This window comes from Bos grunniens, chromosome 7 (assembly GCF_055505025.1).
Source record: "Bos grunniens cultivar Pamir isolate PY7600 chromosome 7, Bosgru_T2T1.0, whole genome shotgun sequence".
NCBI lineage: Eukaryota > Metazoa > Chordata > Mammalia > Artiodactyla > Bovidae > Bos > Bos grunniens.
Window position 1 is genome coordinate 66050819 of NC_141171.1, and position 13622 is coordinate 66064440.

Here is a 13622-nt window from a genome sequence, read left to right on the forward strand (position 1 = left end):
CCCTCTTAAATCATCTCTACCTGAATTTTCCTCTTGATTTATGGATAAACAGTCTTCACCCGACAGGGGACACCAGGCTATGGAATGGATCTCATCATCGTGGCCTCGAAGCCTGTGCATAACTTCTCCTTTCTTGCTGATGTCAATTATAACCACTATGCCATCCTTGTAGCTAAAAAACAAGGTTAGAAATATTGCTAAAAAATACAGACTGTCTTTCTAGGAAACTTTTGGCTCAGGAGTTATTGTGCATTTCTACAAGTTAAGTGCATTGAGGGGAGGGAGGAAAGAGAGCAAGGAATAATTTTGTTGTGTCCTTTTTCCGAAGTATACTTATTTCATATTTTGATCAAATGGCCAAATTCCTGATACTATGTTATACTATGCATGTTGCCCAGCATGAAGGTCGACAGCAGAGCATGCTTGTGCTCGAGGGAAACATGAAAGAAAAGTAGTCCTGAAAGGGGCCAGCAATCCCCCTAACTGGAAATGAATTTTTCCTAATACACTAAAAATATCTTTTTACTTTTACAAGTGATCTTACTTTTCTAACAAAAGCTGCAGAATTCTAACCTGTAGATCTGGGTATTTCAAGACTCATTTTTTTTTAATTTAGAAGAAATTGAGAAATTCTAATAGTTTTTTTCTTTAAATGATGAAGTATTTCAGACACAATAAAGAAATATCTACTCTCTAGCTTAAGGGGAAAAAAAAAAACCAACTTTGCAGTACAGTTGAAATCCTCTGTATATCTCATCCCAATCAAAATTTTCTCCCTGTCTTCCACAGAGGTAAACTGCTATTCCTGAATCTTGTGTTACATCAGTTCTAGACTTCCTTTGTATATATATATATTCCTAAATAAGATACAAAATTACTTTGTACATTTAAAAGCTTCATATAAATGGTAACATGTTGTTTATTTTTCTGTAGCTTGCTTTTTTCCACTCTTTCTTTTTGTGAGTCATCCATGTTGACACATGTAACTCCAGTCCCTGATCAGTCATTTATACTATTGCATAGTATTCCAGTGTATGAATATACTTCAAGTTTAGTTACTCATTTTCCTTTTGAAAGGCTCTCACTTTTTTTTTTACTGTTACAAACATAAAATGCTATTAATAATCTTATTATTATAAGATTTTAAAATATATAATAATCTTAATAATCTTATCACACACTTAAGACAGTTTCAGGTTTGATGTCTAGTAACAGAACTGCCAGAATGTTGGTCACATTTTTGCTTTACTAGAAAGTGCAAAATTGGTCTCCATAGTGGGCATACCTGTTTTCCTATACACCAGATAATCCTACAGCTCTATTTCTCTCTTTATTAAAAAAATATTTTTTCCCAATTACAACTTTACTAAAAAAAATAAAATCATAGAATATATCAAATCTTTGAAGATACAGACTTTGAAAACCATCAAGTTATGTAACCTAACAACAGACATGTGATCAAGCTATTTTGTAATTTCAATCAAGACTTCAGGGACTAATCACTGTTTTGAAGAGCATTTAGTAACAAATCATTTTGATTCAATCCTGTTTGACTGTTTGAAAGACTCACCTCTTCTTGTGAATTTCTGCTCATCTTTCAAGGTCAGTTTGATTTACCCTTCTCTGACCCCTGCCTACCACCCTTTCTGCTCTGTCTCTTGGACCCTCACCACAACGCTCCCATTTCATGGAGACCTCCGATCACAGACCCTTCCCATTTTCAGTGTTACTCATGCACACCTGTCTTCCTGTTCATCCCTGCATGCAGAGCAGATTCATGATCCATCATTATAATCACTCCTTAAATAAAATCCTTATCTCCTTTGTTCCCCCTTTTTCTCAGGGGTATTTACTCCACAAAACCCCAAACCTGATTGAATCCAACCACCTCCTTTCTCAATCAGTTTGAGTAGTTTACTTAAAATTCACGATCATGATCCTCGGCTTAACACTCAACCAGGACCACGGGACCTGCAATTCCCATCAGAAAGTTCATTTTCCTGTTCTCTGAGATGACTCTTCATACCTTCTTCCTGCATCCAGCTCCTGCCCCACTCTGAACTTGACTTGTGCCTCACAAAAAATCAGAAGCCATCAGATTGAAACACCCTTCTCTTCCAAGCAGATCTGTGAAACTACTTACACCTATTTCCACATTCTCAGCTGGTTCCTTTTACTTGTGTCTGGAGCCAATTCCCTCTTGACTTCTCATTATCACTCCTGTATTCATCACTGTTCACCCCTGCAACAGACTCCCCCTCTTCTGCCTCATTTCCATCAGCATAGAAACATGCCTTTGTTATCTTCCATTTAATGCTCCCTTGACCCCCATATACCTCCTCTGGCTTCATGTCTACATACACATTGTTGCAACAGAGTTTGTGGAAAAGTTGTCTCCATGTGTATCTATCTACCCCACCTCCAAGTGTCTTGAATTCTCTCCTGTTGGACTTTCTCCTCTTAGATGCTTATGCTTATGTCTCATCTTTAAACTAGACAGAATGGACATCTTTGAGAGAGAAGTAAATGGAGCAGTAAGGGAGAGAGGACTGCCTACTGAGGCAGCTCATGTGAAGACAACCTTGATGATCACAGGGGAGACGGATCCCAATGCCACACTGCTTTCCCAATTGAGTGGAAGAGCTGAGAATCAGAGCAGAGCTGAGTCATTTGAGCCTATGGGAATAAATGTTATTAATATAACCAAGGGTAAGTACAGAGGAGTAAAAGGTGAAAGAGGACATTTCTGACATTTGGAGATTCACTGAAGAAGTCAGGTATGAAGAATAAGGAAAGTACAGTATCACAGAAACCAGGGAAACAAAAATACAGTGAGGAGCTGAAGGTCACAGGAATAATGATACTAGGGGTGCAGGGAGAGTGGTTAATACCTGTAAATTGTTTCCTGTGAGGAATAAAGGGATAGGAGAAGGTAAAGAAAATACAAAATAACATCATAAAAATAAATTATTAGTGCAGATGGCACAGTACTCACCCAATGGCTACTAAATCTTCATGATGAGGCGAGCAAGTAAGACAGAAAATTGTCCTAGGTTCTATAAAGAGGTGCTGGCTGTCATTTCTGTTAAGCCAGTAACAGAAAACTACTCCTTTTTCATCTCCAGATACTATCAGATCCTTTACTCGAGGAGACCAATGCAATGCTGATATTGTATGCTTTAAAACAAAGGAAAGATATATTTGCTTCTCATTTGTTATTGCTTAATTTTCACTTAGTTTTTAATCTGTATAATGCTAGGCATATTATAGGTACTTAATAAATACTGTTAGGACCACCCATATAGCAATATTATATTATAATCAAATGATAGGAGAATTCAGGCTAAGAATGATTAAATTTTTTTCTTCCTTTGTAGATTAATGCAAAATTCTTCCTAAGATTAACTGAGTTCTTTTCTCTATTTTCTAGGCAGGTATATCAATTAACCATCTAGTTTCAAAATAAGTTTCACTCACAGTTTATATCAGGAGTCTTTTTCATGTAAAGAGCCAGAGAGTAAATATGTTAGATTGTGTGGGCCATACTGTCTCTGTTTTAACTCTCAATCCTGCCATTGTAGCCTGCAAGTGGCAGGAGTTAAAATTGTAGGCAATACTAAAATGAACGGCTGTGACTGCATCCCAGTGAAACAATTTGCAAAAGCAGGCAGCAGTGCAGTTTGTTGACCTCTGATTTATATGTATTTCCTTCCAAAAATTTTTTGAAGTACCTTTACAATATATACCTTCTGATCTAATGAACAAACACAATTATAAAAGTTACCTTATCTATATATTATATCAATTTTATTATACATTTAATGTTTAATATATATTTATAATAATGTTTCTATATTTTTAAAATTATAAAAGTTAACTTAGCACAGAGGAGCTAGCAAAACTATACTTGAAGCAGGAGAACTCTGACACAGATACATATTCATAGTCTGAGAAACCAGTAAGTCATGGTACCTGATGGAGTGCATGTTCCGTCACAACTGTTTTTGTCCCTACATCCCAGATTTTCACAGTCCCATCATCGGAGCTGGTGGCGCAGAGGTTGTATTGACCCGGGTGATGACAAAACGTGAAGCCAGACACCTTTTCCGTGTGTCCCACCAACTCGCCTATGACTTCAAGCAAAACCAGGCTGCAGGTTAAAGAGCTATCTAAGATTCCTGCCAGCATCTTTACTGTTGTTGGTGATTGCGGCCTCACTTATTCTATGGAATAACAAAAATATCCAGAAACCCACAATTAGAAACCTCAAGTGCAGATATTGGCTTTGCCATCTGACTTCAGACAAGTCGTTTTATCTCCTTGGGACTCAGTTTTTTTAACTGTAAAATACGTTCATATCGCTTGATGTGCCTAGTTCTCAGGCTGAGGAGCAGCTCCAATGAATGTAAAAAGGATTTGTATTTAGATCTGGCTATAAGTCTTTAGGAAGTATCTGGCATGCCGTATCCCAAGGCATAACCAAAACCTAGCTGGAGCCTGGAAGCATTCGGCTCAAGTCATTTATCTTACAGAAGTGAGTATCATATATTTGCAGAATCTCGCTTAGGGCCTGGAGCTGTAGAAAGCAAGGCCTAGGCGTTATAAATACCTGGAAAGACACACGGATAACTTTTTAGTTAGCGGATGCACGCTGAGAGAGCCAGGAGGCGGGACCGCTCAGCCACAGCGTGGTGTAGAGCTCAGCCTTGGAGACCCGGACACAACTCAGTTTAGACGACTATGAACAGACCCTTCTCTCTGCCCGAGCCTCAGTTTCCCCATCTATGGCGGGGTGGGGTGGCTAGACACGCCCTCCTGGCGCCCTCGGGGAACGCAGTTAGTGCAGGTAGGTTGGGGTCAAGAGGTGGGGACTTACCTCGAAATGGGGGCGTCCCTGGGATCGCGTCCGCGCCCGGGCCCACGCGGACAAGGAAGACCGAAGTCCGCGCCGCGAAGCCGAAGAGGCCCCCGGGCACGGCATCGCTGCATCGGGAGCAGTACCAGTTAGGGGAGGGCGGCAACGTGCGCGGTTCCTGTCCCATAATCACCGGCAACCAGGGGTGAAGGAAGCAACCACTGGGGCAGACCGTTCGTAGCCCCACGCTGGATCCGGGGAGGGGGCGGGGTTAACTCGGAGCCCGCCGCTACGGCGCGCGCGAAGGTCCAGACCTCACGGCGCGCTCGACTCCTGCCGCCTCGAACCTGGGAGAGGCGGGGCCCCGGGTAGCCGTCGGCTTCCCAGCTCCTCCTGGAGGGTCTGGTACGGCTGGAGCCTAGTTAGCCAGAGGTTGTGCTGTGTGCTTAGTCGCTCAGTCGTGTCCGACTCCTTGGAACCCCGTGGAGTGTGCAGCCCGCCAGGCTCCTCTGTCCATGGAAATCTCCAGGCAAGAATACTGGAGTGAGTTGTCAAGCCCCCCTCCAGGGGATCTTCCCAACTCAGGAATCCAACCCAGGTTTCTCCATTGCAGGCGGATTCTTTACCGTCTGAGCCACCGAGGAAGCCCAGCCCAGAGGTTAGGTATTCTCATTAACGACAGCAAAGAAAGTTAATTAAGAGGTTAGACTGATGGAGTCACCTCCCCGCCCTGCTAGTTTATTCTCTGCCGTGCTAGCTCTGGAGATGCTTTAAAAGTATCTACAAGAAGCCAACTAAGAAAAACATAAAAATTCTAATCAGAAATCAAAAACAAGGGTTTTTGTAACTGGGTGGAAATTCTAGCTCTGGGTTTTGATACTCAAGGAGAAGCAGAATAGAGTAACCCTCTTTTGATGTGATTAAGTACCAACTCTATGAAGGAACAGTGTTAAATGCTGTGGAGAAAAAAGAACCAGTTTCCTTCCACCTCAAACAGCCTAAAATGCTCCGTTTATGCACTTATTCTTCTTTGTATTGCTTGTTTGCATTGGGTATCTTCAACTCTTGAATATGTAGCAAAGGAAACCTGAACTATCTATGCTACTGAAAAGAAATTTTATATGTATATATATATAACTTACTTATTTGGATGTGGGAAGGAACACTAAACTTTGGTGGCACTGAAGCCTAGATGGTTTTTAGCCACTGTTGTTTTTACCAGTTATTATCTGAGAGATTTTGGCCTATCATAAATCTTTTCCCCCTCGATTGACCCCTGTTTTTGCCAGTTATTATGTGAGAGACTTTAACCTATTATAAATCTTTTCCCCTAGGTTGACCACTGTTTTTACCAGTTATTATCTCAGGGACTTTAACCTGTCATAAATCTTTTTTCTCAGTTGAAGAAGTAAGATCATGATCCAGATCTTGTTGGGTTGGATCTAGCTGTGAGGAGTACATGAGATTTAGTGAAATGCCTGCTGGCTATGTATAGTAGCTAGTGCCTGCTGAACATCAACTCTTAACTCTTGGAGGTAAACCTGAAGATTAGCATCATACTTAGTATTTGAACCGTTTGTTCCTTCTTTTTATTTATTTATTGAAGTGTAGTGGATTTACAATAGTAATTTCAAGTGTATAACAGTGATTAACAATTTTTGAAGATTAACTCCATGATCTTCACGACCCAGATAATCATGATCATGTGATCAATGACCTAGAGCCAGACATCCTGGAATGTGAAGTCAAGTGGGGCTTAGGAAGCATCACTACGAACAAAGCTAGTGGAGGTGAGGGAATTCCAGTTGAGCTATTTCAAATCCTAAAAGATGATCCTGTGGAAGTGTTGCACTCAATATGCCAGCAAATTTGGAAAACTCAGCAGTGGCCACAGGACTGGAAAAGGTCAGTTTTCATTCCAATCCCTAAGAAAGGCAATGCTAAAGAATGCTCAAACTACTGCACAATTGTACTCATCTCACATGCTAGTAATGTTCAAAATTCTCTAAGCCAGGCTTCAACAATATGTGAACTGTGAACTTCCAGATGTTCAATCTGGTTTTAGAAAAGGGGAACAGAGATCAAATTGCCAACATCTGCTGGATTATCGAAAAAGCAAGAGAGTTCCAGAAAAGCATCTATTTCTGCTTTATTGACTATGCCAAAGCCTTTGACTGTGTGGATCACAATAAACTGTGGAAAATTCTGAAAGAGATGGGAATACCAGACCACCTGACCTGCCTCTTGAGAAACCTATATGCAGGTCAGGAAGCAACAGTTAGAACTGGACATGGAACAACAGACTGGTTCCAAATAGGAAAAGGAGTACGTCAAGGCTGTATATTGTCTCCCTGCTTATTGAACTTCTATGCAGAGTACATCATGAGAAACACTGGGCTGGATGAAGCACAAGCTGGAATCAAGATTGCTGGGAGAAATATCAATAACCTCAGATATGCAGATGACACCACCCTTGTGGCAGAAAGTGAAGAAGAACAGTAGAGTCTCTTGATGAAAGTGAAAGAGGAGAGTGAAAAAGTTGGCCTAAAGCTCAACATTCAGAAAACTAAGATCATGGCATCTGGTCCCATCACTTCATGGCAAAGAGATGGAGAAACAGTGGAAACAGTGGCAGACTTTTTTTTTTTTTGCAGACTTTTATTTTATTTTTTTCACTGCAGCCATGAAATTAAAAGATGCTTACTCCTTGGAAGAAAAGTCATGACCAACCTAGACAGCATATTGAAAAGCAGAGACATTATTTTGCTAACAAAGTCCATCTAGTGAAAGCTATGGTTTTTCCAGTAGTCACCTATGGATGTGAGAGTTGGACTATAAAGAAAGCTGAGGGCCGAAGAACTGATGCTTTTGAACTGTGGTGTTGGAGAAGACTCTCGAGAGTCCCTTGGACTGCAAGGAGATCCAACCAGTCCATCCTAAAGGAAATCAGTCCTAAATATTTATTGGAAGGACTGATGCTGAAGCTGAAATTCCAATATTTTGGCCACCTGATGTGAAGAGCTGACTCCTTGGAAAAGACCCTGATGCTGGGAAAGATTGAAGGCGGGAGGAGAAAGGGACAGCCGACAGAGGATGAGATAATGCGATGGTTGGATGGCATCACTGACTCAATGGACATGAGTTTGAGTAAACTCCAGGAGTTGGTGATGAACAGGGAGGCCTGGCCTGCTGCAGTCCATGGGGTCGCAGAGAGTCAGACACGACTGAACTGAACTGAAAGTTATTATAAAATATTGGCCATATTGCCTGTGCTGTACAATATACCCTTGTGGCTTATTTTATACATAGTGGGCTTCCCTGGTGGCTCAGACAGTAAAGAATTTGTCTGCAATGCAGGAGACCTGGGTTCGATCCCTGGGTTTAGAAGACCCCATGGAGAAGGGAATGGCAACCCACTCCAGTGTTCTTGCCTGGAGAATTCCATGGACAGGGGAACCTGGCAGGCTACAGTCAACGGGGTCGCAAAGAGTCAGATACCACTGAGTGACTAGCATCTTGATACTTTGGGTTCTTTAAAAGAACTTTCATACAATGTCTAGTGGTCTTTACAAGCCTGTGCCCTAGTGATACTTATTTTTGTTTTGAGAAAACTGAAGTCCTCCCAGGTTAGTTGGCTTGGTTCACGGTCTGTTTTCCTAATCCTTTTAGACCATTTGTGACGCTTACTCCTTGGAAGGAAAGTTATGACCAACCTAGATAGCATATTCAAAAGCAGAGACATTACTTTGCCAACAAAGGTTCGTCTAGTCAGGCTATGGTTTTTCCTGTGGTCATATATAGATGTGAGAGTTGGACTGTGAAGAAGGCTGAGCGCCGAAGAATTGATGCTTTTGAACTGTGGTGTTGGAGAAGACTCTTGAGGGTCCCTTGGACTGCAAGGAGATCCAACCAGTCCATTCTGAAGGAGATCAGCCCTGGGATTTCTTTGGGAGGAATGATGCTAAAGCTGTAACTCCAGTACTTTGGCCACCTCATGCGAAGAGTTGACTCCTTAGAAAAGACTCTGATGCTGGGAGGGATTGGGGGCAAGAGGAGAAGGAGAGGCCAGAGGATGAGATGGCTGGATGGCATCACTGACTCGATGGACGTGCGTCTCAGTGAACTCCGGGAGTTGGTGATGGACAGGGAGGCCTGGCGTGCTGCGATTCATAGGGTCGCAAAGAGTCGGACACGACTGAGCGACTGAACTGAACTGAACTGAGGCTTCGCAGTTTTTCTGGATCCCGACAAATTTTCGGAAACTCGCTCGAGTTTGGCCCTTATTGAGTAATCCATTCCGAAGCAAGGCTGACGGGACTCCGCCTTAAGCACCAGCCTGTTGTTGACGGTTTCCAAGACAGCACCACGAAAGCAGGTGCGGCTGGGTATCGCGATAAGAAGCGGGGGTGGGGGAGGGGACAAAAAAAAAAAAAAAAAACAACCCAACAAAACCCCGGGAGTTGCGCATGCGTTTTGCGCACACGGCGTTCTGAACTCAGAGGCTTCCGTAGACGGAGGGAGAAAGATGGCGGCGGTTATACTGGAACGTTTGGGTAAGATTTCTTGATCGTTAAGTGGTGGAAGAAAGGAGTGAGGTGGGAATTTGAATTAACGACTTGTGTTGATATTGCAGGTGCGTTATGGGTGCAGAATCTCAGGGGGAAGCTGGCCTTGGGGTAAGTCTGTCGCCTTGGAGTTGCGGAAGGGTCCCGGCCTCAGTCCAGTTCAGTTCAGTCGCTCAGTCGTGTCCGACTCTTTGCGACCCCATGAATCGCAGCACGCCAGGCCTCCCTGTCTATCACCAACTCCCGGAGCTTACTCAAACTCATGTCCATTGAGTCGGTAATGCCATCCAACCATCTCATCCTCTGAGAGCTTAAGTGCCAGGCTTTGCTTTATGCCCTGAGGCTGGCGAACGGTACACCAGAATCTCAGCTTTGCCACCCCGTTTTTTATTACCCCCGTATTGCATACCCCTGCGGGGACCAGGATTATCAGTGACCGAAGGGACGTTGTAAATGCCTTTTCTGGACACTTCCTAGATTCTCCCACCAAGTTGGGAGCATACTTTTCTAGTTATCTATCTGCCTATATGGGCAGTGATTGTATTGTAGACAGCTGCAGTTTACATCGTGTCTGACGTGTTAAAATCTATGAGCATTATCTCATTCTTACAGCGTCCTACATAGTGTAGGTACTGCTATACCCATTTTTTTCAGACGAGGAAATTGAAGCCCCCCAGTGTAAAATAGGGATCTGTGCCCAAGGTCCCACAGTTACAGAATTTTGAAGCTTTATACTGTATTTTCTAGAGGATTCTTTGACCTCAAGACAAAGCGTTCCTTAAGGTTGCTGCTGCTGTTAAGGTTAGGGAATGAACTTTAGTCAGTACTGGTAAGAGGCTTTCTCTGCCCGCTTCTCATTTTCCTTCTAATTTAGTACAGCTATTGCTATGTGGAGGTTGATAATCTGATTGTAAATTTTCTGATTGATGTATTTGTTAACATTAATTTTGGTTTAATTCATAGGTTTTGGAGACATCTGATAAGTTGTGAATCCACATTTTAACTATTTGATTTTGGAAACGTTAACTTATTTTTCCTAAGCTTCAGTTCTGTGATATGAGAGGATTATTAATGCCTATTTAATAGATTTTAAAATTAGGATTAAATGAAATAATGTTTATAAAGTGTTTTATGCAGTGCATGACGTATAATAATCCCACCCTAAATCTTAGCTGCCATTAGTGTTTTTATCATTATAAACTATTATTGTGTTCCTATTATATCTAGCTTTGCTTTAGGTTCTTTGCTTAAGGGATGAAGAGGTGGCTAAAGAAGAAAATAAGAAGTACTGGTACTTCAGGATTTGTCTTCATTTGATTTTGTAGATTATCTTCCATCACTCTACCCTCAGTCATGCTGATTTACTTACTTCTTCTGTTTATGCTGTGCCTTTACATATTTCTTGGCTTTTTCATGCTGTGCCCTCACTTTCTGTTAGTAACGGCAGCCCTCAAAGCCCTTCTCCATTTCTTCTGACAGTGCACTTCTCTGGGAGAAAGGGTGCTGCTCCAGTTGGTCAGATTGAGAACGAATGTGAAGATACGTTTTTCTGTTAGTAAAGGCAATGGGAAAATCTTAAAAACAAAACAAAACAATCCAGCAGTGTTCATTATTCAAATCCCTGTTTAAATGTTTCCCTTTCATGATCTCACTAAAAATGAAAGAAATGGGGACTTTCTTGGTGGCCTAGCAGTTAAGAATCCACGCTCCCATTGCAGGGGACCCAGGTTCAATTCCTGGTCAGGGAACTAGGTCCCACATGTCAAAACTAAAAGATCTCGCGTGCTGCAATGAATATCCCACATGCTGCAACTAAGACCCAGTGCAGCCAAATAAATAAAAAATAAATATTAAAAAAAAATGAAACCAGTTTCTTCTTTATTTTAGCATGTGTTTCTTAAATAATGGCTTCATATATATATATCTTTGTCCTTTCCTACCTTGTATATCCTGGACAGTTAGGGACGATTCTTGTTTTACTTTGTAGCTCCAGGGTAGGGTCTTGCACAAAGTGAATGTTTTGTTTATTGTGGTTGATTTAAATTGTCCCACATTGACTTGTATTGGGAACCTCTGAGCAAGTAACTAAAGCACTTTGGCTTCAGTCTTTTCATCTGTGTGATACAGGAAGGTTGGATTTTGCTAGGTAATCTCTTTCTAGTTTTGAAGTCACATAATTTAGGAATCTGCATTTTGGACTTTATAGTGGGGAAATGACCACATGACAGTGAAATAGAAAAGGTATAACTGATAATAATCCAGTGGTTGGAAACCCCATTGCATACCAAATGCGAGACAGACAATAGAAATGAACTATAGAGACGTGGTTGTGAAGAGTGGTAGGGCTTGTGGCAGTCAGTTGAGTGCATTTCCTCCTGTAAAGACTCTGAACTGGATTTAAAAATGTTGCTCATCAAATACTTTTCTATAGGTTATATTTGGTAGCAGATGGACAATTTCCAGCCTTTAAATTTTAAGTCTCCCATTTTAGTGATGCATGCATTTGGGAAATTTTGTGACTTATTGAAGGTTACATGGCAAATCTAGGATCTAAACAGAAAATTCTCTGGCTTAAAATAGTGTTGTATCACACATGGGAGGGACAAGAGTGATGAGCCCCTTAAGGGGTTTATCAGGGGAGTCCTTCTGGAAGAGGTGACGTTAAAATTTAAAGAGTGAAGAGTATGGTTTGGTGTTTTAAAAATAGAGCCGGTGTAAAAGTTTGAAGGCACTAATTACTAAGGTGTACATATGTTAAAATTCTCCACAAGAAAATCAAGTTGGAAATACTATGAATCAGCAATTTGGTGGAAGAATGATGACAGCATTGTGATAGATTTGAGAAACACTGGACTTCAGGCGATAGAACTGGATGTCAGGTTCTGTCAGGCACAAGTGTTGTAGCCTCGGGTCATTTGCTTAACTTCTCTGAGATTCAGTTTCAGTTTTTCCTCATATCAAAGAATGAGGATAATATTTAACTTCAAGGATGGTTGTGAGAATTAAGAGACTTAATACGTAAAATGTCTTATAGTGCATGGCACTGTGAAAATGTGTTGGAGATGATCCTGCTGTGAAGTTGTTTGAGAGGAATCATATTTAATGCTAGAATCAATCAGTGGGTACTCAACACTCTTAGATGAGGTTACCTACTTCATCCATCAGCCCTACTTTTTTTTTTTAATTCTTTTTTTCCCCCTCTTTTTTATTTTTTTAATTATTACAGTATGATAACACATTTACAGGAGACTTGGAAAATACAGAACAGAGTTGCCTATAGTTACACTATTTATTACAGTTATTTTTTAAGTAGATAAATTAACAGTTTTACTTGGAGCTTCAATATCAAATGCTCAAAAATTAATAGAATGAATATACAGAAAAGTAGAAGGATATAGTAGACCTGAAAAGAACCATAAATCAATTCAACGTAATTAAGACTTATACAATTTTCACACAACAGTAGGATAAAAATTCTATTCAAGTTCCCATAGACTAGGATACACTGGATCATATTCAGGGACATAAAACAAGGTGCAAATATTTTATGGTCTAAAGGTGTTGAAATCATACAGAGTCTGTTCTCATCACTGTGGAATTATGTTAGAAATCAATATCAAAAGATATTTGAAAATAACGCACATGTTTTCAAGTGCACCTTTACCTAGAGAAATTATCTCTTGTTTTTAATGTATCTATGCTGTCAGTGTTCTGATAGCTATGACCAGCAGATATGGATACCATGTCGACTTGTGCTCTTTTAATTAATCTTAACCTATGACCTGAGGGAGTTGCGATTCCTTGCCCTTTAGGTCAGTGATTCTTAAATTTGAGTCACAGGCTTCTTTGAGAGTCTGATGAAAGCCACAAAACATGTTCCCAGAAAAATGCATATAGTATTCATAGTTTGACTTGTAATTTCCTCATCCTTAGTGTAGGAATCTTTGCATTGGGACACGATAACCAAACAAAAGCACAATAATGGTACACAATTATGTCTGTAACTACACAGTGATGATTGGTGGTATGGGCAGTGGCCTTTGTGCTAATGGATGAAATATTTCCCTCAATTTTGAAAAATTTCAATTCTATAGGAAAGTTGAAAGAATATTACAATGTCCTTCAGTTGGACTCATCAGCTGAACTCATAATTTTAGCTCTCTATAAATATATATGCTTTTTTTCCCCTCAATCATTTGAAA

General features: G+C 40.8%; 2 protein-coding genes across 9 annotated transcripts in view; one reads left to right on the forward strand and one right to left on the reverse strand.

Annotated features, from left to right (window-relative positions):
• The window catches only part of GEMIN5 (gem nuclear organelle associated protein 5), a 39737-nt gene extending 34632 nt beyond the window's left edge, over positions 1–5105 (reverse strand). For 4 of the 6 annotated variants that reach the window (XM_086412593.1, XM_086412592.1, XM_086412591.1 and 1 more), the window contains exons 1-4: positions 4877–5105; positions 3973–4133; positions 2996–3177; positions 21–172 (exon numbers count right to left, since the gene is read on the reverse strand). In XM_086412593.1, coding sequence (XP_086268719.1) covers positions 21–172; positions 2996–3177; positions 3973–4133; positions 4877–5042 — 661 coding nt within the window. In that variant the 5' untranslated portion in view covers positions 5043–5105. Of the gene's footprint in view, positions 1–20; positions 173–1570; positions 1924–2026; positions 2855–2995; positions 3178–3972; positions 4134–4876 lie in introns of those variants that run through there. The other 2 variants (XM_086412595.1, XM_086412594.1) reach the window with 2 other exon arrangements.
• A 4247-nt stretch (positions 5106–9352) lies between these two features.
• The window catches only part of MRPL22 (mitochondrial ribosomal protein L22), a 35556-nt gene continuing 31286 nt past the window's right edge, over positions 9353–13622 (forward strand). For 2 of the 3 annotated variants that reach the window (XM_086412623.1, XM_086412624.1), the window contains exons 1-2: positions 9353–9408; positions 9489–9531. In XM_086412623.1, coding sequence (XP_086268749.1) covers positions 9381–9408; positions 9489–9531 — 71 coding nt within the window. In that variant the 5' untranslated portion in view covers positions 9353–9380. Of the gene's footprint in view, positions 9532–13622 lie in introns of all 3 variants that reach the window. The other variant, XM_086412626.1, reaches the window with a different exon arrangement.